The sequence below is a fragment of the Filicampus tigris genome, chromosome 22 (genome assembly GCF_054856515.1).
Source record: "Filicampus tigris isolate MCC_2025a chromosome 22, RoL_Ftig_1.0, whole genome shotgun sequence".
NCBI lineage: Eukaryota > Metazoa > Chordata > Actinopteri > Syngnathiformes > Syngnathidae > Filicampus > Filicampus tigris.
Window position 1 is genome coordinate 6,436,322 of NC_141238.1, and position 27,066 is coordinate 6,463,387.

Sequence of the window (27,066 nt, forward strand, 5' to 3'; positions counted from 1 at the left end):
TTCCTCACCTCGGCCGGGCTGTGTCGTCTAGAGACGGAAGCAGAACGAGAAAATACGGATTCAATGCTTATTGGGCGCAAATAGGGCTGGGCGATCAACCCATACACAAAAAAAAAAAAAAAAAAAAAGTACTTTTCCTAGAAGTGACCAAGGAAAAAAAAAAAAAAAAGTATTGTGCGTTTTTATGAGGCGTACAATTGTCACCTTGACTGAAGATGGCGGCGGCGTGGAAACTCCCAGCAGCACTTGGGCCATCTTATGGAGGACCAGCTCTGTGATCAGTTGCTTATCCTCCTCCACATGCTCGCCAATCAAAGGCATAGAGCTGTCCATCACCTGCACACACACACACACACACAAAAATTCAAACTCAACGCGTTCACTTTTTCTCCACTGGATGGCAGTATTGCATCATGACAGCCATTACACCCACCAGTCATGTAAACAGAGTATTTTAGAGTGTTATAACTTAGTGTACACTTTTTTTTCTTTCTTCTTTTTAACCAACACTATCATGTCTTGCGTTCGCCCAACTACATCCTGAAACCTGCAACGAGCTCAGCAAGCTTTGATGAACACAAATCGAATTACAAGTTCCCGGGCAGTGAGTCCTTCACGTACCACTAGGGGGCAGCCACGCTTTGGGTAATAAATGCATTTAGCAGTCCAGGGAATGCCGTTTTATTTATTTATTTATTTTTTTATTTTTTTCCCCCATTCCACCCACATTCCAAACGCATGCGCGTTGGGTTCATTGAAGACTAAACTGGCAGGAGGTGTGAATGAGAGTTGTTTGTCCGTCTACGGGCAACTAGTCCGGCTTGTCTAAAACAACAAGTTCATTTGCAATAAAGTCCTCCTGGCGAGGGATTTGTCGGCGCCGTGGGGTGCGGCACGGTGTTTTGTCCGGTTGAGTCACGACCGCCGCCGGGCCCCCCCCCCCTGCTGATTTATTAGGATCCAGAGTCATCCGGCGCGAGAGCGCGGCTCGCCGCCGGCCCTGTTCGGATCTGGAAGCACAAGGGTGTTATTCTGCTCTTTAATTGAGCTGTTCTGTCTGGACAACGTAGCCTGCCTGCCTGCTGCATGGGAAAGTTCACCCGGCGCAACGGGAAGCGCGTTGCGCAGGCACGTAAGGCGCTTGCTTCAACCGAGGGAATTACTCACTCATGAATGAAAATAAAAACATGGGAGGAAAAAGCTGGACTGAAAACGCTAATTCGGTTTTCAGATGTGCTTTAGCGCAGGCACATTTCATGATTTCACTCACAGTCGGAGTAATAGTCATAGTCGTAGTAGTGTGGAGTCCTAAAATGTTCCTTGCAGGCCCACTAGTTGAAACATGGCTTTCTGATAAATATTGCATTCGTGGGATGAGTGTTAATCCGGTCGTTTTTTAGCCATCTCAGGGGGGCGGCCATTTTGTAATTTCTGTCGACTGAAAATGACATCACAACTGCTCACAAGGACCAATCAAGGCGGACCTGTTTTCTGAAGCTGAGCCGTGATTGGTCCTTGTGAGCAGTTGTGATGTCATTTCCAGTCGACAGAAATGACAAAATGGCGGCTGTGTGCACATGCCTGACCAATAGTAACAAAGTATGAAAAATGGATCTATCTATCGTATTTCCTTTAACTCATTCACTGCCATTGCCAAATTGATTTGTCTTTTCACAGTCCCAGCCATTCAATCCTAAGAACTTATTTATAATTCTTTTCAATTTTTTTTTTTCAAACGTTAGGGTACAAGAGGGTTGGAAAAAGTCTGGCCGTGAATAAGTCAAAAGAGGCATAATATGATTTTTTTTCCCCCCCGCAATTTTTAACAGTTTTACCCCCAGAATTGAGGCGGCGGCCAAAAATGACTTTTGCAACCACGACAGTATGAAAAAAAAAATAAAAAAAATCACATTCAATAATACAGCATGTCCACTTTAATCTGAATGAACACCTTACGTGAAATATTTATTGTAGCGCTTGATGAAAAACGCGAGCCTGAAAACTAGCTGTGAGGAATTTTCAAGCACCTGTGAGAGCTCCGATAGAGAACATGCCGGAAATTAAGAGTGAAGCGGTCCTCCTTCAACCGTTTCCAAACCGTTCCGTTGCCCGCCACGCTTAATTAAATTCCATCATGCTGGAAGACTCGGGCAAGTTCAAGTCGAGGAGGCGGCGGCGGAAGAACATTGTTTACATCGGTGCCACCGCGTTCTCAGTCAAAGACGGCGCTTCCCGAAATAGTTTCAAGTCAACGCAAAGAGGGTGCGGCCAAACCCTCTCAGTGTTGACCTCACCCTGCGGACGGATAGTGAAAAATGTGATGTCAGGCTGTCGGCCTAAATATGGCTATGTCCCAAGTCCCGGGTCGGCCCGTTTCCTCACACGAGAAGACGTAAGCGGACGTTTCCAAAAACAATTAGTGATAACACAGACGTTTGTCTGCTGCTGCTCTCCAGAGTAGGATCCTCCCTCACATTTCCTTGCTACAGTTAACGTCCCCCCCACTAAAAAAAAAAAAAAAAAAAAAAAAAAAAAAAAAAAAAAAAAGAGAACTTTATATCTTTTTGGAGGGAAAGTGACACGATACAGTATAATCAGTGCCAAAGTTTCCAGCAGCTTGCTGCGAGATAGCGATGGTGTGAGAATTGCTTTCCTGTTCCAAGAAACACACAGATTCGGCTCTTACCTAAATAAAATTAGCGGATGAAAAATGACTTTGACTAAAAACGACAAGCAATGAAAAGCTCACTTATCAACTGTTCAACTTATGCGTTTGGTGCAATCGTTTTTTTCTGGACATAAAATCTACAAATTGCAAGGTTGTAAACGACAAATTGCAATTCAAACCACATAAGCGCAATCAAACGAGAGTTGCTCTATTATAAAACGGTGAATATAAAAAGTCTACACACCCCTCTTAAAATGTCTTTTTTTGGGGACATAAAAAAAATGAGACCAAGTCAGTAATTGTGAAACTTTTTCAAACGTTTTCTACTGTTGTGTTCGAAATGAAATTGGTTCAATTGGAGTCGGAATTTAAAGTGCCTCTGATTAAGCCCAAATGAATTTCAGATGTTCTAGTGGGCTATTCCTGACATGTTTTACTTTCTAGCAAAAGCCTTAAAGTTGTGTGCTCATTTTACATCCTGTCCCAAAAAGATTCTTTAAAAAAAAGAAAAAAAAGAAAAGAAATTGAAAATTTTGAAATGATTCATCTCAGTCTAATTTTTTTTTTATGTGACAAAAAAAAAGGCTTTTGAATCGGGGCGCATACACTTTAAGTCTGTAAATGTTTGTTAATTACTCCACGTGGCCTTTTTTAAATTAATTTTTTAAATGTAAACATTCTTTTCTTAACACCTATAGTATGTTTGTTGTCTTTGTTGTATTGAATTAAACTGGAATGTCTGCTCAATGCATTTCCAGGCTCAAAAGTTGACATGAACATGCCCGTTTTCGTGTTTGGGCTACCGACTAATCATTCTTTCGAGGCTCGTGATCACTGCGCGCTTTCACGTCTGGTTACATCCTCCACTTTGACACAGAAAAACGGCCAAAAAAAAAAAGTCTGCGTGAGGCCTCGGCAAGTTCCCCTTGTGAACTGACCTCGATGATGTAGTCATTTCCGTCTTTCCCGTGGACGGCCTTCACCGCGCATATGTCGAGGCCGCCGAACATCTCTGCGCAGGAGTCCACCCACAGTCTGTATCTGGAACACAGTGACGCCTCCAACTGATAAAACCGTCAAATGTCGAAGCGGTTACGCTCACATTCGCACACAAGACTGCATCAGGTCGAGGCAATTTCATACGAGAAAGTCCCCCAACTCCTTCAAAGGAAGAAACCTCGGACATTGTAAACAAATGAGATTTACTCCACTGTGCTGTTATTTGTTTTACCTGTCACTGGCACAGACAGACCAGATATTGTGAACCCCCACATATCCGCAGTTGGCCATTTGCAAAATCCACCTATTTGCTTTTTTTTTTTTTTTATTTTAATCTATCCTCTGTTATTTGCAGACAAATATAACTTGTATGCCTTCGTGCTCAATCACTAAAAAGACTGATTTGGCGCCATCCGGTGGCATCTTGTTGCAAAGGAAATGATTTGGAGTGGGTTGAGGAGCTTCGTTTACACAAAAGTAGTCCTTTGTCACCATCTGTCACCTCGCTTACGTGCAGATTTTTGCCGCGTACAACATTAAAGCAGCACTGGGCAAGAACTCGACCTTAATAAAAATGTTTTCGCAACTTTTGTGGTGAAACATTGACTTACAAGTAGTTGAATGGGACTTTTGTCATGCTTTGGGGGCATCTGTATCGTTTTTACTGGCACTAAGCAACTTTGAGGAGGATGGGAGCAACCCTGGCACACCAAAAAAATAACACAAATGTCCTGAATTGCTTTACGGCATACTCACTTCCTCCTTTCGCTATAAGGACGCAAGTCGATTCGAACGTCTACGCGCTATTATTGGTGTCATGGCAGAAGCCCCGCCCAAAAAAAAAGTATTGTTTGGACAAAATGTTGATTCATTACCTCATCGCTAGTCATCTTTCACACAGCCACTGGAAATAGAAATGTCATTCAGTCCAACTTGCAGGCCAGCGAGAGCTCAGGATTTCACGACACATGGGGGGACACGTGGTTGACTTTTGCCCAAACACTACCGCCTTTGTCCACACGGCGCCGCCATCATCAACAAAAACTGCCACATGACACGCCGCTGCTTTAATTGTCTGAACACGGATGTCGACTCGCGCTGCGGTTTCATATTGCTACTGTCGCGAGCGAAAACCTTTGCCAGTGTTGGCAACGCGTCGGCAAGCACAGACATGCGCGGAAACGCCCCGAGTAAGATGCGGTGCGCTGCACACCAACTGCCGGGAACGAGCGTCTGGATTTGGGAATTAGAAACGCCCTCAACGGGGATTACCGTTGCGATTTCGAGATCAGCACTTAATACTCCACGAGGAAGGTTCGTTACGGTTTACCTGTCAGTCATGGCGATCTGCTCCAACATGGCCGAGCCCGTGTTGGCCTTCCAGTTCCCCGAAATGGAAGTTCTCCTGAAAAATCAAGAGGATCATATGACTCACTCACAAATTTGACATCCGAAAGGACTGATCACGGGCCGTGCCGCCGGCATCAATTACACCCCGCCAATGGTAATCAGAAGCGTTTAAAAAGACGTCCGGAAGTGGAGATAAGACTGGAGCGAGTCAACAGCTGCGAGGGAGCGCATCGTTTCCGGTCTTACATGTAAGCCTTGTAGTTGCCGCCGATCTTCTGGATGCGGATGTCATACTTGGACTGGACGAAGGGCTCGGTGGTGGCGTAGGTCCCGGCCAGCGCCACCACGCTGGTGATGTCCTGGAAGTCCTGTTGGTTCTCCACTTTGATCTGTTCGGCGACACGTCACTAATTAGAGCAATGCAAAAAAAAAAACAACAACAACCAAAAAAAAAGCCGGTAGCGCTCTGCTGGATATGCCAGAGGAAGTTCACACTAGTGCACAGGCGGGATAATGAAGGCTCTCAGGTTGGAACATTTTTCACGTGGTGGCTTTGAACCACGTCACGTCGTTCCCGTGTCTGACGGGGGGGAAATTACGTAATGGCAGCGCACATAAAAAAACCGCTCAAAGACCGCTTCAAGTATTCGTGGTATTTACATTCACGAGATGCAGACATCTTTTGGATCAGACAAACAGACGTCACAACGGAGGAAATACCAGTATGATGAATGCTCTTGTTATTCGATATTTTACAATGTCAGGAAGCGCCGGCTGACTAATCTTCTTCTGAGGAGTGTCGAGGTGAAAGAAGACGGCTGTGAGTGATTGCGGCCCGCGCCGGACAAAATGAACGCCGGTCCGTTGTTGTGTTTCAAAGGACCGCGGATGTGGCAAGGATATGGATGCGATGCTTGCTAATACATGCTAGCAAATCGGAGACTTTTTGAACGATATATTCAGGCCTGCGTTCGATTGACTTTCATACGCAAACGGAAAACGTGACCCGGTTCTTGCATTGTGGTGCATTGTGCCACTTTGTGTGGGACTGCAACCAAACTCGATACACACTGGCAAAAAGGAAGCCCGGCCCTTCCAGACAGAAGCGGCAGAACTTAACTGCAGTAAGGACCGAGTGTCGCGTTGAGGTCTGCGGGTCTGAAATTTGGGAAAATATTGCCGTGTGTGTCGCGCAAAAACGAATTCTGAACTATTTGGCCCTCATTACCGATCCTTATCGGGCCGAGTTTATTTTGGCAAGAAAAGTCCATTGGTTTTGCGGCAATTTGTCCAAAGGTAAACCTAGGATAAATGAAGCTGGCCATCACAGACATCACATCATTGGAAGCGGTGCCATCAAACTATTAAACTTGCCTTACGCATAAAGTTCATCAAATTCTCCGTGTGACAAAAGAGTCCGGAAAGGACTCACCTTCCCCATGCCGGAGTGAGCGTGGCCCATCTTCACCACCACAGGATAGGAAGGGCTTGTAACCTGAAGAGAAGGACAACATTTAACCTGGCGCACCCCCTGGAGGGCGCTCGAGCACCCTCTTTTTCAACCCCGGGGAATTTAAAAAAAAAAAATGCATGGATGATGGGGTTGTTTCAGGTCACCATTCCGATCTCACACCAACACGTGAACGACGGGGAAGAGACTGTCCCGCTCAGTCGGAACATTTGGCACTTTAAATATACAGTAAGACTGATGTGGCGTTGACCGCATTTAGAGAAAACCGAGAGTGGAAAACTCTTCCTTTGCAAGTCCGGTTAATGTGGACGTTGCTGTCCAGGGCGGGCAGCCTTCGTCCCGTGGCCTAAACTTAAAGAGACGTGAGCATTGGGTTTATAAACACACTTGAGAAAAAAAAAAATACAATAAAATCAAATAATGAGTGAAGTTCTGGGAAGCTGGGTGGAAGACCACAGCTGACTGGGACGGGTTTGGACCAAGTGGGAAGACCGCAAACACGTTGTTCTCATAGTTTGAACAATTGAAGCGGAGGAAACGTCAACACATGACCTCGTCGCTGTGGTTTTGAAACGCCCACCAGAGTATCTGATATGATTGCAAATGAGACGGTCATTTAAAGAGGGGCTTTTCCAGTCATGAAAGGACCACCAGCCATTAGCGTGTGAAGTAAACAGTCGGCGGCAGATTACATAGTGTCGAGGTTCACTGCGATTATATTTGAGCGATTCAACACAATCATCCGGTTTACTCAGACGTATGCGTACGGCTAAAACGGATTGCAGGGTATCGGTCAATTATCTGCAGGTAAAGCCTTCAATTTACACGCGGTGACCAAAATCAGGGGACAAGTCAAGCCTGGAATTGAAGTGGAAACACCCCGGCAGCTGCAATCTTTCATCCAATAAGGGCGGCTCGCACACCCTTGTGTTTCTTTCAGCCGGTTCTGGGTGGAGCTGCTAATGGGTCAGAGCAAGTCGGGGAAGGCCCGGCCGACGTGGCGCCAAGACAAAGTGTACTCCGACTGCCTCTATTATCACCTCTGCATTGGCCAAAAAGACCAACGGAAGGGCGAGTGTGCTCACCAACGAAATTGTAAGGAGCTTTCTCGTGGAGCTCTATGAAATCGTCATTTGAGGCCAAATGTGTGTCCAGTTGCGGCGCCGGAGGCTTTCTGGTCTTGATTTTGAAAACAACATGCATCAGAAAAATATGACATTCAAACGGGGGTTTTGCTAATGTAGGTTTTAGGGATGTAACGATTCACTCAAGCACCGAAATGCTGAGATCGCAGTCACGCGTCCACCATGTGACGAACGATCAGATAGAAGCGATTTAGCACAGGGCCGAGAGGTACTCGGTGGCAGCGAGGTGCGGATGTTTGTCTTTGTCGGGAGAAGACCCATTCTCTGTCTGGACATGTTCCTTCCAGTCATTCCCACGAGCGTGGCAATGACGGCACAAGTGGGAGACGGCAAAGGGAGACGACCACATCCTCTGCCCCTCCTTTAAGGTCTTTCCCTCATTGATTCGACAAGCCGCAAAAACATGCGCCGTCACCTTCGCTTCGTCAACAATGTCTAGGTCACGTCTGTTATCTCATTTTAGTCAACTATCCGATTTGACGACCAGCATCTACTCTTCTGGACGGGCTTGCGATGCTCATCCGGAGCAGCCTTTTTGTGCGGTCTTTAATCGGCCACCACCCCAATCTCGTCCAGCCTAAAAATACCCAAAGTTGGAGACGTAGTTTTGTGCCGAAAACGGATCCATTCGTGCTGGCAGCATAAGACAATTATTTTGGATTTATTTCAGGAGGCTTTCAGCAAAACAAGCTCCTACCAATAAAAATAAACCTTGGTGGCCATTAGCGTTTTCAAAGTTGCACATGTGGAACATTAGCTTGTGACAATTGCCACCCAGACTTTTGTTCCCGGCGGAAATCGACCAAAAGCCTCCAGTGTGGTAAAAACATTGAGTCGTCTCAAGCTAAAAAAAAAAAAAAAAAAAAAAAAATCAAATGATGTGGTGGCGGATTCTTCTCTTTGATTTCATAACTCACAGGCTCTGCTCATTTAGCGTAAATATGCCAGACGGCCAGCCGCGGCACATCATGGAAATACTTCAGGGAAGCCCATACACACCGAACTGGGCCCCTCCCTCATGTAAGTGAGTCACACATGATTGTCGCTCAGGTCGCTTTCAAGATTCCGCCGTGACAAGGCGGCGCGGTCATCCGACATTTATGATCTCTTTGTTTTCATTCCAGCCGTGTGACGGCGAAGACATGACACAACGGTGTGGGCAGACAAAAGCAAGAGACCCCCACCCGGAAAAACACTTTTCAAGGCATGCCCACATTGGAATAAGTCGATTTGGATAAACGTCATTTGGGTCACATTTGATTTGGCTTCAAAACACGCCAGAGTTGCAGTGGTTGTCGTACAGTAGTAGCGCAGTTGTAGGAGTAGCATGCTGTCAACAAGAAGTTCTTTTCACAAGGCTGTAAAACTTCAAAGCGGGTTTTACAGAGCCCCGAGCTCACATCGTCACATCGTTCCTGGATACGAGGCCATAACAAAACACGTTGCCATGGCGATCCTTGAGGCCAACCGACGCCCGAGAACTGCGACTTCAGATGGCGTAGAAGCAGATCTGATACAAACTAATAAAGATGTTCAAAAAGGCCATCCGGTCTCTATTTTGCGGCAGCTTCCATGAGTCACAGTGACATCCTCTTCTTATAACTACAGGCTACCAAAAAAAGAAACCGGTTAGTTGTGTTTGCCTCACTAAAGTCAAAAGCGGACTCAACAAATAGCAGTGTGCGCTGCCAAAAGCCTTCATGTAAACTGGTTTGAAGCAGCGCCCGAAGACGCTTCCTCAACGGTCACGTCACTGCCGAGAAATCGGACAATTCCCGCTGCTGGACTCAACGGATTCCCTTTGTCGGACAGGCATGGAAAAGTGCCGCCAGAAAGCAAAGACAACGGACAGATATGGGCGCAAACTAGCCCTTAATTGTGGAAAAGGGGAGACCCTAGGAGGGATCAGAAATGGAAATACATTCGGGTCCTGACATATCCTCTTGAGCGGAGGGATAGCGGAAAGACAGCTGAGAGGGTTTCCCAGCCAATGGACTGACTATCACATGCATCGGCCCCCCCCCAAAAAAAAAAAAAAATTCGATCATTTCCAGTGGAGGAAAATCATACCGGCGGCGCACTGTGGTCAGCTATGGAAAAGTACTTGGAGGGCAGTGGGTACTCGGTCCACGTGTCTCTTCCCGCTTGTTGATTCTACAAATGGGCACAAACCCAAAGCGCTCAAGAGTAAAAGAACAAATTCTACTCCATCTATAACACAACTTACACGCATCCATCGTTCTACTGCGGTTGACGTCCGAGATCACCGAGAGCCAAAGATGGGCCTTGCATGCCGAACTCTGCGTTTCATCTTTGCGTCGTTTGCATTCCGCACTAAAACGCCCCTTCATGACGTCACAGCTGATTATTATTACAGACGGTTAACCCGTACGACTTAATAACAGGACGCACATTCTGCTCGTGCCGGATCATTTTTAAGCCAACGCAAATTTGGCCTGTAGTAAAAAGAAGCTATTTCAGTCCGGCTTCTATGTTTTTTTGCTGTCTTTTCTTTTCTCTTTTCTGTCAAGTGGGACCTAGACAAAGCTTATTAGCGCTAATCAATTGAGTAGCGTGCATTCCTGCCTCGGCGGGACAGGCCAGTCCTGCAAAATCCATCAACGGTGTGCCACATTCCTCTGAAAGGAAAAGACAAGCTTCATTCCCGTTTTCCGCCGGCTCCGGCTGTATTAAGTCCCCGAAAAAAAAGCTGAGCAGAAATGAAGTGACCGATTGATTCCCACGACGTCACGTCTCGTGAATCAGAAAGCCCAGCTGGGAACAACGTGACGGAAGCTCGTGCGCTACAGGTAGGAAAGTTGAACGCTCTGTCACGACGTGGTTCCACTCTCCCGTTTCCACCGACAAGACATTAAAAGAAGGAAGCCGGGTGCTGTAAACAAGCACCTTCATTGTAACCCTCGGGACGAGAAGCAGATGTGGAGTCTGGATCTGCTTTAACGGCCGGTAGGCCGAGTTTCTCTCAGCGGTCGGCCGCTGCTCTGACGTTGTCGAGGAAATCGGTCGTCAAACCAAGGAAGGTCAAAGGTGTTAAAGCATCAACATCGATTGTTGTGGCGGAAAACTTTCGTTGCCGTCCATCCTACTGACTTTGGTCGAGGGGTACGGTAAAACCCAGACCCAAACATCCCGGCTGACTACACCTTGGGGTGGTTACAGACAATCACAGGGCACATGTAGAGACAGACAACCATTCAGTCGTTGACTGAACCACTACGCTAGCGCTGACTCTTTTTACAAGCCGCTAAAATGATTTTAAAGCTGCTCCTCAGGTGAATTTACAACATAATGTCAGTCATTCCAAAAGCAACAGGTGGAAATACCGAGGCTGACATCCCTGAAAAGCAGTGGCGGCAACATTCACTTGAATATCAAAAATGGACTATCAACCCCCCCAAAAAAAGAAAAAAGAAAGCAGGAAGCATTTAGGACATAAATGTTTCCTGCTCTCAACTTTGGAAACGGCGATAAGCAAATGTAGGCTACTTGACAGCGGAGGAAGGAAAGCCAAGAGCATACCGGGCCCGGCCCAAATGTCAGCACCACCACTGCTTTCAGTTAAGATCCGCTACACGTGGAGAGATGGGAAAAAGGTCCCGGAAGATGTTTGGGAACAGCTGCATTTAGCGGCGTCTATCCCGTACCAGGAATGGGTGACATACAGCAACGTCCTCAAAACAAGGACGGTTCAGGACGGCAGCTACAACACAGCACTACATCAACAAAAAAGACATTTTTAGTCCGGTCTTACACAAAACATGAACTATTTGACCTTTTGCCTCGAGGGATTGGGAGACTCCGATTTGGAAAGGCTGCGCTGCCGACATGAACCCCCCGTCTTCGCTTCGACATCATGGCCCGATTTACGGGCAGAAAAATTGCTGAAAACATCCAGCAAACGTTTGCATAGGTTCTGCTGTCTCCTGAATGGGAGAGTCCGACCGTAAAAAAGAAAACGCGGGATGATTAAACGCCAGCGGTCGACTATTGTCAGTAAAGGCCGCGCCCAACGGCCTCTCTGCACAACTACCTATTGTTTCATTTTATTCCATGACTGTCATCAAGATTCTTCCCACCAAAGGCAAGGAAAAAAAACACGCAAAATCCCCTTGAATGATAGGGCAAAACCCACTGCGACTGTTTCAGTCATTTTTCACATTTATCACGGCTCTTCCAGGTCCCCTGACATTGTTCGCCCCCTTCTAAATGGCGCGCCCCAGTTAGCGTGACATCAGCATCCCCCAGACTGGGCTACCGGCCTTCACCTCTAACCTGCCGATGACTCGCCGCGTCGCCACGGACCCGCTTCCCAAAATAGGCTCTCTCTCGCTCTCTCTTTTTGGGGGCGGGGGTCTTCCCACGCACACCTTCGCTGCATCCGTTTCAGGGAAACGCGGCCCTTCTCAACATTTGTCTTTTTCTCCTCGGAAGAACCACTAATCCCGTTGACGGCTTTGTCCGGATGGACTTCGCTTGAATTAATTGGAACGCTTCTTGCGGCGGTTGAGAAAAAAAGATGTGGAGATATATTGTACTCTGCGCGATACGTCGGGCGGGGTATTTTGAAATGCAACTAATTGTGCGAGCGTATTGGCACGGTGGCGACCCAGATTGAGGGCGTCTTTGAGGGCAAAAGCCGCAATTAAGCAAGTCGTTCAACTGTAAGGAATTTGTCGAGCCGTTTCCAAGTTTGTCATATTCCCGTGTCTACGGTTGGGCCTGGTGTCTCGCTGTCTCGTGCCGTATCACAACGTAGTCATTTGCGGGGTTTCCTTGCCCGGCACAGCATCCCAAATATGCGGCCGAGAGTACACAGTGGTTACATTCGGCTCGGCTGGGAAGGAAGTAACTGGCCATTCATCATGTTTTATTTTTCGGGGGGGGGGGGGGTTGTGTATGAAGGCTCATCGTGGGTCACGGCCAGGTGCAGTATGTGTTCTCTTCTCGGATGTCTTCATTGTCCATCGGATGACTTGCAAGCTAGAGTCGGTAAAACAGTCCGCAAAGTGGGCAGACAGACGTGATATCATGTCTGAATCGAAACGTTTATAAATGTTTCGGTGTTATGAATTGGGCTTATACAAAATAGGAGGCTGATGAACCACGGAATAATATGAACATTGAGAAGTTAGCAGGGGTGGGTATGTACTCAAGTACACGAGTTAAATCAAACTAATTCTACTTGCGCCAGAGTTTTCTTTTCTTTTTGTTTTTGTATCTGTACTTCTACTCCTACTTTTGCCAAGACAAACGACCCCCACACCTGAGGTGAAAACTCCTCACAAGCAGGAGACATCCAATTACACTTTTTCTCCTTTGAAACGACTCCCATCAGCCATCCTGTGCACGGCGCAGAGCTGCAAACCGGCGGCCATCAGTCTGCTCCACTTTGGCTGAACGGCACGCGGGCCACTCGCTCAGTCACTCCACTCACTCAAATGAGTGAGTGACTCAAGGCCGGACACTCCCAGCGGTGCTATCTCTTCAAGCCTCCCCTCTTCCTGCGTCTCTTTAACGCCTTGTCCGTGGGATGAAAGGTATTTCCTCTGAGTCACCGCTTTGTTGTCATTCGTCCGCCGCGCAAGCGGCGCGCCGCTCACAGAGACCTCGGATGCACAATGCCGCAGCCTGCCGTCGCCCCCCCCCCCCCCCCCCAGAACAAGCGCTTTTCTATAAGTGCACCTTTTCAGAGCCCCATGTTTCCGTTCTGGCTTCAAATTTCAACCTTCCCGTCAGCAACGACTCAAACGCAACCAAGGATAAGCGCTCCAGAAAATGTACGGCCATATCATAAATTGGTACATTTTTGAAGGCGGCGACCATCTAATGCAATGAGCATGCGGCTTTTTCTCTTGAAAGCGGGAAATTGATGCGTCCGGGTACCCCCCCCCCCCACCGCCACACTCATGTTATAGTATGTCAGGAATGTTGCCTGTCACTGTGAGTGAAATCGTTTGTTCTAATCAAATGAATCAACTTCCTCTGCCCTCCTTGTCTTCATCGCCACATTTGGCCACACAAAGTAAGGTCCGGCTGCAAGGCGCATGCCAATCTCGTGTCCAAACGCAGGAATGTGTCACATATCTGTTGTTTCAGACGTCAGGTCGGGCGGCTGGAATAATATCGGACAAGGCGTTATCAATGAGACGATGTCTGCTGCTATTAAAGGCGCCCGGCCGAATCGGATCCGGCCTCTTGAATGAGAAAACGTGAAATGTCTGTTCGAATCTGCCGAGCAAACACTCACCTAATTTTTGGGCCGATTGTGAGGATGCATATGAGAGGGAGGCGCGTGATGTGACTCATGCGCGAGGCACGAACGGAAACGGACATGCCTTTCATCATTAACTGAAGTTAACCTTCGGCGACCAAACATCTCGTTTACATAACCGGGCTGCCAATCATTGCCGTAATATCCACTGACATGAGGACAACGCCAGAGAGTCTGACATGAGACGACGGTTAACGAAGGGACACTAATGGTCACACTTCCTTAACTTGATTATCCTGGCTCGCTTACGTAACGGCGAGTATCGTCATCCGAGTATCGTCATCCCTTAACATAGCCCTCGCCCAGTCGGCGCGGATAAGCCTCTGCAGCGTTAACACGCTTGCACTCAGGTTCACCGAGGCAGTCGGAGGCGGAAGACGATGGCTTTAATTGGCTAATTTAACCCCCGATCGTTGTGCGTTTGAGAATAGACGCGGATTAAGGGAGACGCCGGTTGCTGCCGTCGAGGTCACGGGCGGGCTGAGGCAGCAGTATATCGTATCTTTGGTTTAAATATCTGCATATAATCGTTTCGATTAGGTAGGCAGTAGGTGGATTGACGACTTAAGTTAACGAGCAAAATGTGGGAAATTAGAGGTGCAACGATTATTCAATGAATCGACAACTAACCAATTACGAAATGAATCGACAATTCTGTTTGTTAGTCGATGAATCGTTTAGAGACCTAAAATGGTGCAATTCCTCAGAATTTTAGCCTCGACAGTTAATACTCTCAGATTTATTCAGCTCTCGAGAAAGCAGGTTGATTATCGCTGTGCTGAATTGTAAATAGTAATAGTAAGACGTTTACAAACGTCCGATCGACGTTTTTGCCCATTGTATGACAGTATGGACGCAGAATCAGGAGCCGAGTCATACAAAAATTGTTAGTGCATTTTCTGTCAATTGGCAAAAATAATCCTGTTTTTGAATTTATTGATGAAAATTCAAACATTTTTTAAGAAACTAATCTGCCGATTAATCGGTGGTTGAAATAATCACTAGTTGCAGCCCTTTATACTGTAAAATATGAGGAAAGAACTACATAAGATCTTTTGGTGGGTCTTGATTTTGCCAATCAATAAAAGTCTAACATGTCGGACCAAATAAGTAAATAAAATTGGAAATCATGCACTGTACTTGTATTCCTTTGGGGGAGTTTTATTAAAGTGACTGATACAACAGTGGTTTAATCATCCTTGCAACTATCCATCTACTCTATGTCCAATATTTTTCATCTCATGGAGTTACATGGGGCTAAAAAACAAAAATAGAACCAAAAAAAAAAAATAGAAAGGCTCCATCCTATTTTTCCACATGGTTTTATCCATGAGTAGATCTTTCAAAAAAAAAAAAAAAAAAAAAAGTTCCAGCACGCCACCGGTCTGTTCTGGCATCATTGGGGGCCCCGCCCCCAGGCTGCAGAAGGGGAGGGGGGGGGCGTCACCGCGTATCTGCCCGGCGCGCTTATATGTTACGCCAGAGCCGCTCTCGGCCATCAGAGTGGAGAGACGCTCCAACGAGAGAGAGAGAGAGAGAGAGAGAGACGCACCGACGAGACTCGGAACATTAAGCGCGCAGCTCCAGCGGATCCACGCGGGGAACGCACAGCCAGTCGCCGGCAGCAACCGTGCGGGGGGGAAACGAGAGAGCAATGCAGTCGCTGCACCGCCACCTGCTCAGCCTGCTGCTCGTCAGCAGCCTGCAGCTCCACCAGCTCGCCGAGGGCTGCTCGTGCGCCCTGACGCACCCGCAAGACGCCTACTGCAACTCCGACATAGGTGAGGAGAACGCCCGACCGGCGTCACGGCGTCGCGCGCGCGCGTTGAAACGACCGTCGACGCAGCGGCCGGCTCCTCAGCGCTTCCCTAATTAAAGCGCCCGTACATATCCACCGCTTGTAATACAACACAGACTATTTTAGGTTGAGTGTTGAGTAGGAAATTGATGGCTGAGCACTAAAAACAGCTTCCTGTCAAGTCCAAAGAGACTTCAAGCCCAAGTCAACCCAAACATATTTTTGTCAAGAATATGTTCTATGTAAGCCCACGAGTTGAAACGGGGCATTCTGATTAATTTTGCGTTTGCGGAATAAGTGTTAATCCACACGTTTTTCACCATGCCCGGGGGCGGCCATTTTGTGATTTCTGCCGACTGAAAATGACCAATCGCGGCTGACCTGTTCTCTGAATCCGGTCGTTGTGAGCAGTTGTGATGTCGTTTTCAATCGGCGGAAATGACAAAAAATGGCCGCCCCCAGAGAGGGTCAAAAACGAGTGGATTAACGCTTATTCCACAAACGCAAAATCAGAATGCCCTGTTTCAACTCGTGGTCTTACTTAGAACATATTCTTGACAAAAAGATGTTTGGGTTGACTTTAAGGAGAGTTTCCGACATAGGCGCCAAGCTTTTATCCACTTCGGCGGCATCTGAGTCTTTGAAGTTCCGACGGACTCCGGGCAAAAGAGCTCTCCGTATATTTTAACTGTGTTAAGCATGCGGGTCATGATTAATCGTCATTTATGAAAAAAGACAGTCATCAGCATGCATGGTCCACGGCGATTACGTCCCCAGGCGTAGTTGGGCATGAAACGTTTTTTTGTTGTTGTTTTTTTTTTTGAGGGGGAGTGGGATTTTTATTTCCCCATCTAGCGCGGTGTTGCTCACAGATCACTTCTCGGTAACATTCTGCTTGGAATTTGCCATTAAAATGACACGCGAAACCATCACGGGGGAGTGTCAGAACCCTCACCCTCATCCCAACCTCAGCGAAACAAACACAACCGTGCGTCAGCCTCGGTTCACTGATCACCGCCAGAGGCCGATCGAAGTCATTCGTTATGTGAGTCGAGTTGACGTCGATACTGTGCTAGCCATACATATAGATCGCCGCTGTCTAACCTGTTTTCATTGGGTGCTGCCATTTTTTTTGGGGGGCGGGGGGGGGATTTGAGAGATTTGCGAGATCACACGAAAATGGCAAAACCACCTGGGAGAGGCGCTTGCGTTGGCGTTCATCACCCGACGCTCAGTCGCAACTATCAGAAGGGAAGCCGCTTGACATTTCAACAGAGCCATAAAAAGGCCTCACGTCGTCAATCCTGCAACAGTTTTTGGATGGAGTCGGAGGGGGGAAAAAAAAAAAGCAGTTTCAGATCCCTCATAGTACTGGGACCAGGTCAGACTCACTAGAGATCTGTTTTCCCAAGTTTCTGGCTGAGCTTGAGATGTTCTGAGATGTTCTGGGTTTGTGACCTGTAAAAATGCTTGGAGAGACCTTAATCCTAGCAAAAACTGTTTTTAACCTCGATTAGGAAGCATTTACACTTGCGGTTGACTTCACTTCCGCTGGCAGCTTATTCCACTTCCGTGCAGCATAACAGCAAAATGCGGCTTCACCATGTTTGCTTTGAACTCTTGGCTCCACTAGTGGACCCAAGTCTGCAGACTTCAGAGGGTTTACGTTTCATGAATGTATTCAGGACCTAAACCATTTGCTGATTTACAGACCAGAAGCAGAACTTAAAAGGCTGGAGTAATATGCTCTAATCTCCGGTCAGAACCCGAACCGCCGCGTTCTGAACGCCTTCTGCAGCTGTTTGACGCTCGTTTGAGGGAGTCCGGCCAGACGACCATTACGATAATCAGGTCTAGTGGAGACAAAAGCGAAAAAGTTTCCCCCGGTCTGTTTTAGTGATTGATTTACTATGACAGCTTAAAAGTCAGATCCAAATCTATCAACACACCAAGATTTCAAACTGGTCTTCGGTCTTTAAAGACAGTGACTTTTTTATTTAAGTGTTTACTAACAACAATCCTCTTTTTTTTTTAATGCTGAAATTTTGTTGTTGTTGTTTAATTGAAGTAAATGGTGGTTGATCCAGTTGCGAGTTTGTTTTAGACACAACACGTTAAATGAACTGCTGTCATTTGGGGACGTTGACGGATGGGCAACATTGGCGGCCCGAAGAATGTGACTCGGTCTTAACAGATGACAGTTCATTCGACACCGTTGCAAAAAAGTCTTCGGGCAAAGCTCACGTTTACTGACGACGCCAGTTTGTGCGCACCGCCGCCGCCGCCGCTTGTTCGGACAGGAGTGAGCGCGAAACGAAAAGGTTGGGGGCGGCGAGGGAGAAAGCGCTTTCATTCCGACCGTCAACATCAAAGGCGACAGGCCCGAACCTTCCCCAATTTCCAAGCCGCACTCCAGTTCAAAGCGTTTCGCTCTTGTTTTCCTGGCCTTCACCCGCGGCCACTTGACTCGCTGAATCTCAACTAGGGTCGGAAATTGGGTTGCCGCAGTTTGCGTCGCCTTGCCCGGTCATGGTCGGTTATCTGCAGAGTGGCATCTTATGGCCTCAATTGCGTCCTACTAGCACATTTGAATTCAGAGTGAAATGTATTGCTTGTTGTCTTCTCTGGGTTGAACTGTGTGACAGAACCACACCGCAGCAGTCCGTTCTCCGACCACGCACCTGACCCGCCGCTTTGACGGACCTAGTTGGCAGCCACCCAGTGACGGGGTTAAAGCCGCCCGTTCGCGAGGGGCAACGAGCGGCCCCCCAGAAGCAAGAATAGAGGCCTGGCAGCAAAACGTTGACCGCCAGATCGAATAATGCCCCATAACCACGTTCGTTCCCGAGCTCTCGCGGGTGACGGGAGCAAACCGATACGTGCGCCTTGAACCGGGTCAGTTGCGGGGGGATTAGTGTGATACGTGTTTATGCTTGGTGAGAGTAACGGCTCCTGCCCTGGCTTTTTTTTTTTTTTTTTTTTTGTGCGCATAGTGGCCCTTTGTCAAGCAAGCGGTGGTCTTGAAAACTTCTGCGTAACCCGGGGCTTAGTGACCATGCTCTCCTGGTACTAGAGAAATGTAGCGACTTCAGCGATGAGGGGAGTTATGCAAGCTTGGATCAAGCGGCCACACTTTTCCCTAAAGTTACTTCAAATACAATGCCATGTCAAAGGCTCGACATTCCATACGCGGCCGGGATGTTTGTAGCCTTGGCCAAGCGTATCGAGTGTCCCACTCGTCAGCCGTCCCCCCATTTGTGATGATCACAAGGCTGCTCGGGTTTTCACTATTTCAAGCGGCCGATGTGAAGCACATGAACAATGACTCAACGCGCAGGAATTAAAATACAACGACCGGTCTGGAAACAACTGCCGTCGAGCATCTTTGCATTGCCGGGCTCCATGATGCGTTAATAATCAGGGATGAAACGATTCACTCGAGCCCCGATTCGATTCGATTTTCAACCCGCGTTTTCGATGAATCAAATCGATGAATCGGGATGAATCCGTTTTAAATCGATTAATCGTTACATCCCTAATGATAATGAATCGTTTTGACAAAAAGCCGCTGTCCTCTGACCCGCTTCATGAGCAGTTATCAACATTCAGGTTGCAGATTTTCTCCTCCATTCGGCACAAAGCTCCACAGCAGAGCTTCATTCCCAGTGTTTATTTTTGAGCGTGGTAGTGTGTCGTCCTGAGAATTCCTCTTCCGCCCACTCGCCTCCCCAAACTCGGACCGCTTTTCCGCATACTAAAAATCACCGGCGCCCGCCTTACGCCTCGCTTTCTCTTCTCACTGGCAGCCGCGCAGATACCCGCAAACGCGAATGGCTAACCGGCGTTTGTTAGCCACGTGGCACGTAGGCCGAAAAATGAATGCTTGACTCAATTACAGGCTCACCTTAAGATGAAGCGTCCGCATCGCGCTTGTGTAACCCTCTGCTGTCGGCAAGAGCAACCGAGAGAAGCTATTTCGCTCGACGGGCCCCGGTTACCTCTCCTGTCTCCCCACTGACGAAAATGGACGTCACATCCTCTGCATAGGTTGCCGAGGTTAAGCAAGTAATGGCGCGCCCTTGAGAAATCCGTGTTGAAATGTTTGGCGGGAAATTGATTGACGGGACTGTTGTCAGTACATTTCACGATTGTGGCATTCTCGTAACCGAACTAGTTTTGGCTCCCGAAGTGAAACGTGCAATTTTATGATCCGAAATGTTTGGTTTTTCCCACCTGGCCTCGGACGCACATTGGGAATCGTTAACAGCTAACAGGTGGCTCCGCTGTCACGGCGACATATCCCGAGGGACAGAAACGGTCTGGCCCAGTTTTATTAGATTCTCGTCCCACATCGGGATCTTCATTATCGAGCGATTGCTTCCTTTAAGGGTTTTGTTTCCATCCCCGTTTCCGTTTGCCTTGAGGTATTTCAGTAAGACGAATCCAGACCGCGGAGCCAAGGTGGCGGATGCCTTCTTCCCGCGGCTAAAAAAGAAGGAAAAGGCTCCTCACCTTTTCACCTCCCTTTCTGGGGAATGCGAACCCCCAAAGAATGTCGGGAGGAAATTCCACGGGGAGAAGATAACAAGCGCGGCCAGTGTTAGTTGTGTCTGCGGCTGCCGGCCGGGCTGTTGGCGGCAGGTGAACTTCACAGAGGACTGATCTCTTATGCAGGACCCGCAGGACAGCTCGGGCTGGATTTACCGGCTCAAATCGCGTCGCTCTTCCGCAATAAGCCCGCCTTCGCTTCGACGTGAGGGAAAGCGCGCAAATCACCGTCGGAAAAGAACGTTTACATGAGGGTCCTATGTATGGATAAGATCTTTAAGGCCTCGATCCCACAATATAGAAGTCAGACTGTTTTAGCAAGACTCAGACTGCAAATTGTCTTCTGCTATGACTGAGTAAGTCGGACTACTCAAAACTCAAAATGTCCCTTTGGTGTCCCCCCCCCCCCCTCCATTCGCCCTGCTTGGCAAACGGCAGCAATGCAGAAAATCGGATAAACGGATTAACCGTAGTGCCGGCCCGGTCCTAAAATGGTATTTATCGGTCCTTTAATGCCTCTTGCCGGCCAAGGCGCTATGTTTTGCGTGATGCTCGGAGTTGGACGCGCGACGGAATGTGGCACTTTGTCGGGATGGGCTGACAAAAGTTGTTGACGAGCTTCTGCCTCTTTCTCTGCAGTCATTCGCGCTAAAGTGGTGGGCAAGAAGCTACTGAGGGACGGACCTTTTGGAACGATGCGCTACGCCGTCAAGCAGATGAAGGTGACTGGTTTGCTTTTCCTTTCTATAAACGCCTTTGTGTTTGTTACATCGCGGCGCAAGGTCGCTTTTTGGACCGCGGTCAATTTTGGGTCTCATCCACACCGCTGCCGGATTGATGTTGTTGTTGTTGTTCAGGAAAAGCGCGCCGCTTCCGATATGCTTACATAACGCTGCATATTTCTCGGAGATGCTGACATCGGCCCACCGCTTAGACAGGAGCCAGGCTGCGGGATTATGGGGCTTTGCGGGCATTACATCTCAACCAAACTCCTCACGTCAACATTCCGACAGTCCAGGCTGCAAACATTGGCAAATGTGTTCAGTGGCCACTCCGTCAACAATGCATCGCAATTTGCCAGGACACGTTGACCTCTTGGTTTATTTATTTGGATTCCCGTCTGCTGATTCGTACTGTCAACAAGGATTTTCCACGCGGGCTGATTAAGCATGAAATTCTTTCCAAATTTAAACAAATCCCATGAGGGGAAAAAAAAAAAAAAAAAACGCCATCCGGAAGCCCCCAAACTTACGGGTCGAAGTTAACAGTTTGTTCCGGGAGCAGTGAGTCTAAACACGGATTTCCTGTTGTTCCCGGACAAATAAATTACCGCCGGAGAAACGCCGCCAGTTCTCAGGGCAAACACTGACTCTGCATACCTGAGCTAAATAGAGGCAGCCGAGGTCCGCGGCTTAGCGTCGAATATCGGGGCGGCTTGCCAACACGGCATCAAAGTCGAAGCACATTACACGACATAATCGTGTTATCTGTGATTTGGTTAGGGCAGAGCACTAATACTCCTTCTCCCGCAAGGCATCCCTTAAGGAATGTCATCTGATAAAGCCGACATGCTTAATTTCATGCCGGATTATGTACGTGCGGGCTAAGCGAAGGCTGCAGTGCCACGGAGAGGGTACGGCGCGACGCAAGGGTTTTGGTTTTTTTTGGCGTCCGTTACATGTCTAACTCAAGGTTCGCTTCTCATGTCTTGCAGATGTACAAAGGATTCGAAAAAATCCAGCACGTGCAGCATATTTACACAGACGCCTCGGAAAGCTTATGCGGCGTCAAGTTTGACATCAACAAGTATCAGTACCTTATCACAGGTGAGTTACATAAAAGTGTTGGCGCGGCAAGGAGTAATCCGTCACGCTTTTGCACGGAGGATAATTGCAGCGACATTACATGCACAAAAGTGTGGAGGAACACTGAAATTAAATAACTGGGTTTAAACTAAGCTCCTTAGTTGGATTCGAAAGCTTCGTTCTTCAGACACATTACACAATTTTCACGCTGAGAACAATTTTGGAGATGTCAGCGGACAACTGCCCAAAGCCATCAAGTGCCATCCAGACTTGGCTGCGGAAAATCTCACAAAAACCTTGAACCGAAACCCGCGGCAGACTCAAAGCAAGAAACTGTGGCGACTTTCTTCAATTTGTCTGTTTTTACCGATTCGGTGGCCTTAAGTGGCCAAGCAGACGAAGAAACACAATTTCCTCAAGCGACTTTTGAGAACACGGGATGCTTTAGCGGGTCTCCAAAGGGAAGTGCAAAATCCACGGCCCGAGCCCATCGCGCCAGGGGCGGCGGAGAACCGTTCTCTCTCTAACAACTTGTAATGACAAGCGAGCAAGGAAGCAACTGGTTTCCAGCGAGGCCATTTTATGAGTTGCTATTTCCAACGGAAGTGCAGTTTACTTTGGACCCTGCGGTGCTTGGCATATGTAAGCGACGCTAAGCTCTGACCTGTAAATACTGCAACGACATCCCGCGGGCGCTGGTGGACCGGCTCGGGTTTGCCGGCCGTGTTTTTCCGACCCGGGCGCGAGTGACATCACCGCAGGTCTCGGGGGCTTCTATGTTTAGTCATGCGTATGATCAGAGGCAATTTTAAACACCCGGGCGTGTGGAAAGGGGCCGTCTTCGGCGCTCTTTGATGGCTTCACTATTTCAGGAGCGTGTCTCACTCTTGACACGATGTCAGAGGTGGGCAAGCCACGCCGTTAACCCCCCGTGCGGGGATGCGGTGCGAGCTGGAGGTTCACAGGGACGGAAGGGAAAGAATACTCGTGTAGGGGGGCCGTCAAATTCCGGCGTGGCCAAAACACGGCGGAGGGGACGTACCCCGATGTTCCGGAGTGCTTTTGCCGTAGAGCACCTGTCTCAGGAGTCGGTAAGCCGCAAACACTCCGCAGAGCCAAAAATAGACGCACGGTGACCTTTGGGTATTCAGAAATAGGGAGGGAGGGGGCGGGGGCGCCGGTTTAATTGGGTTTATCGTACGAGATTGTCTTACCGCGCACGGGTGAATTGCGAAACGTGGGCTGAATATTTACGGAACGGGAAAGGGTACTAAAAAAAAAAAAGTTAGCTTGGGGTGGTGAGGAGAGTAATCAAGACTGCATACTTGGCACGGCTGCAGAGCTGCCGCAGACTCGCCGTCGTCGTCGTCGTCTCTTGTTTACAACCGCGCGGCCGGCTCCGGTTTTCAAGCCAGGACTGCGCTTTTAAAAGCAGCACCGTCGCTTCCATCGTCTAATCAGCACATGCCCACAGAGACTCCTGCGCGCAAGTCTTAATTAAGAATGAAATACTGTCTCCGAAACCGTTCCTTTTGTTTTTAAGTAGGACTTCCTATCGAAAAAACCGTAACCGACCGACGTCCTTGGTTTGCATTTCCCAGGACGGGTGTACGACGGCAAGGTGTACACGGGGCTGTGCAACTTCAATGAGCGGTGGGAGCGCCTCTCCTTGGCCCAGAAGAAAGGCATCAACCACCGCTACCAGCTGGGCTGCAACTGCAGGGTGAGTGGAAAGCGGTCGGCCCTGCGAGGACATGAGGGCTTGCAACCCGTAGCGCGAGAGGAGGATGCGTTCACTCATAAAAGGGAGCGATTCACTGGAGGAAGACGATTTTTCTTGAATCGGCATCGTCAAACAAGCGCTACTGTGGAAGTCGATTTCCAATTTCAACGTAGCGTAAAGCCCCCCGTCGCTTGGTAGTGTCGAAAGTGTTTCTCTTCCACTTATTAAAATGACTCCAAAGCAGGAAGTTAAACATTTCCGAGCCGTGGAGGACAATCTCTGCAACCTTTAAACACCCAAAATTGGCAAGTTCAAATTGGACTTAATTTGTCTCATTCAGATCCAAATAAGCAGCTGGCGACTGTGGCTTTCTGTCGATAAACGGCGTTTCCGTTCATTAGCTCCTTGAGAGGTTACGCTTGCGTGAAATCTCCCGTTTTGTTTTTCCAGCGTGTGGGCTTTTTTTTTTTTTTTTTTGTGCAAACACCTGGAGGTGAGAGCGTTTAACGGAATCCTTTGGGAGCCAAGCAAAAAACATCGGTGCCTTAAGCAGACGGCGAAAGCTCATTTAGCGTCGCGGAGCTCAATGAGTCATTTCTTTCTTGCAAAAAAAAAAAAAAAAAAAAACTTATTTTTAACTCATTCACTGCCATTGACAAATGTATTCAACCACTCACTCGTGGTTCTTGTCCGCGCAGATTAAGCCGTGCCACTACCTGCCCTGCTTCGTGACTTCCAAGACCGAGTGCCTATGGACGGACATGCTGTCCCACTTCGGCTACCCGGGCTACCAGTCCCGACACTACGCCTGCATCCAGCAGAAGGAGGGCTACTGCAGCTGGTATCGGGGCATGAACGCCCGCGACAAAACGGTCGTCAACGCGACCGACCCCTGAGCCCCTGAGCGAGTCTTGCCTCAACAACCGTTGCCTCCCCTTCGACGCCATTTTGCCCCTCGTATAGTATTGCAGGACTTCAAAAACGAATGTAGGACCGCGATCTCGCGATCTCGCGATCTCAACCACTGCTGGGATCGCGAGCTCGCTCCAATCGGCCCCTTCAAAAAGCAAGACGGTCATAACTTTAAGCCGTATCGCAAAGGATCGTGTGCCAATGCGAGGTATGATCTCCCAACAGATGATGCCTCTTATTTCGAAACGCCACATCGTTCATTCGATCAGCGCGGTCGACACCGATGGTGGTCGCGTTCTTCACCGAAAGACAGAAACTTATGTCGGGGCACTGATGAAATCAGAGCAATGCTTGGAAAAAAAAAAAAAAAAAAAAAAGTATGTTACAGTGCCGACGCACCGAAAAAGCTACACGTTGTCCAGAGATGGTGAGATTTTATTTTTTATTGTACATAAGCTACATAAATGAATTATCAACTAAAGCGAAACCTCTGTAAAACTTTTATTTATCTGGATCAGACGGTAGATTTGCTGTGGATGTATATATATGATATTATATTAAACAAGACAAAAAAAACCAACACAAAAAAAAACAAGCAACCGTCCTAAATGAAGGACCAGCATTTTCAAGTATCGTGTTGTTGCTTTTTAAAGTGTGATCATCATTTCCTCCTCCGGTACTCTTCACAAACCAATCAACGATACGCAGAGGTTTCCGATATTTTTCACGTCCGTTTTCAATCTTTTTGTATGGAAACGATTTCAGATGGACACATACGGCATATAACCATCACCATATTGTCACTAAATTCATTTTTTTTTTATTATTTTTCTTTCCGGAGCAGTATCTTCAGTTCATTCCATTAAACTGATAGACACACAATTGCCTCGGGATTGGAAGAACCATCGTTACCGCCACCAACGCAGCATGCGTGACTTTGAACGCGTCACTAACTGCTTGTCAAAGATGCATTCATCTAATGTGACACGCGGCCAAATGTTTTGCAAGAAGGACATTCTTTGGATTAAATGTAAAAACCGAGGCTTTTTTTCCCTCATTGCGCAATGCCTGACTATCCTCATTTTAATGTGGACTAAGTTGGCGATAGCGCTTTTTCTCCCACCGAGGCGTTTGTGTGTCCCATTCTGTGGTTGACCTTTGTGTAAATATACTGTCTCAAGTTTGATCCTTATGAGAGAAAAAAAAAAAAAAAAAAATCCAATCAAGGAAACTGTGTACAGTCTATGTATAAAACGCTGTTTCCTGAAGTATGGCTATTTTATATTTTTATAATAAAGATCGAATGAATATGAGTTTGTGTGCACGTGCTTTTTTTTCCTCCCCCCCCCCGTAAAAGTAATCACGACAGGGCGCTTACCATTTGCATGTGGTTGGCATAGAAGCTTTGTTCATTCAGGGGGAATTTCTCTGCACCGAGGGAGTGGTAGATCTTTATCATCTGGGAGAACTGCGAGACAAATTGAGAAAGCGTCTCAGTTACGCAAGCTCATCGTTCCAAAGCACCCCAGACTCGGAAGCTGCCTCCTTTTCTCCGCTGCGGTATTGTGAATCGTTCAACTGCAGAATGAGTCACAACATGAGTCTCTGGAGGTCACCTGCCCTGCCGGCGCCGGAGACAGGTGTTGCGGCCCCATTCCGGAGCCCAAACAAAATCAGCTGCCAAGGGAGGAGGCCTCAGCGGGGGATCGGGTGGAGCAAAGCGGGCGGCTGATAATTGGCTTACCACCCAAGGCTTGCTGCAGAAGTTGTAGATGGAGAAGATGGAGTTGAGACTCGGCACGCCGCCAAAATGCAAGCCGATGACCAGGTTCCTGAAGTCCTCTCCTGGGACCATGCTGTAGGCGTGCTGGCGAATCAGGACGAAGTCCGGTTTGAAGGACCTGAACGCAGACCCGCAGCAAATTAAGCATGTAACCATTCGTTCGGGCCCCGGTTCGATTTTCAGTTTTTCGAGTCGATTCGATTTTCTAAAAATCGCTACCATGCTTGTCTCCGTGCACTAGTGTGGTTACGCAATACGGAATGACGTAAAATGGCGCAAAAGCATCATTTGATCGACACATTCAAAATGTGCTGTGCATCTGGAATGAAAAAAAAGGTTTTAACACATCATTTTCCAGCTGAATGTAATCAACTCGATTTCCGATTGATCAAATCGATTAATCGATTCGATTAATTAATCGATTATCCATTTCAAATCGATTTTCTATGAATTGTTACATCCCTACAGCAAAACCATCCATTTTTTTTTATTTTACTTCCTTCCTTTTTCACATCTTTGCCCCGTCTACACGCGCTTCAAAATTGACATCTCCGCCATGGCGGCTCCTGGCT

The 27,066-nt window shown here is 47.8% G+C and overlaps 2 protein-coding genes across 5 annotated transcripts in view; one reads left to right on the forward strand and one right to left on the reverse strand.

Annotated features, from left to right (window-relative positions):
* syn3 (synapsin III) overlaps positions 1 to 27,066 on the reverse strand; it is a 191,458-nt gene that overhangs the window by 51,944 nt on the left and 112,448 nt on the right. For all 4 annotated transcript variants that reach the window (XM_086021828.1, XM_086021827.1, XM_086021831.1 and 1 more), the window contains 8 exons: positions 26,456 to 26,612; positions 26,090 to 26,179; positions 6,450 to 6,512; positions 5,264 to 5,406; positions 4,998 to 5,072; positions 3,607 to 3,709; positions 205 to 336; positions 9 to 27 (listed from right to left, as the gene is read on the reverse strand). In XM_086021828.1, coding sequence (XP_085877954.1) covers positions 9 to 27; positions 205 to 336; positions 3,607 to 3,709; positions 4,998 to 5,072; positions 5,264 to 5,406; positions 6,450 to 6,512; positions 26,090 to 26,179; positions 26,456 to 26,612 — 782 coding nt within the window. The remainder of the gene's footprint in view (positions 1 to 8; positions 28 to 204; positions 337 to 3,606; positions 3,710 to 4,997; positions 5,073 to 5,263; positions 5,407 to 6,449; positions 6,513 to 26,089; positions 26,180 to 26,455; positions 26,613 to 27,066) is intronic.
* On the forward strand, positions 15,417 to 26,024 carry LOC147126707 (metalloproteinase inhibitor 3). Its single transcript, XM_086022826.1, has 5 exons — positions 15,417 to 15,706; positions 20,911 to 20,993; positions 21,986 to 22,097; positions 23,678 to 23,799; positions 24,498 to 26,024. The coding sequence occupies exons 1-5, from the start codon at positions 15,580 to 15,582 to the stop codon at positions 24,693 to 24,695; spliced, it is 642 nt and encodes a 213-aa protein (XP_085878952.1). The 5' UTR covers positions 15,417 to 15,579; the 3' UTR covers positions 24,696 to 26,024.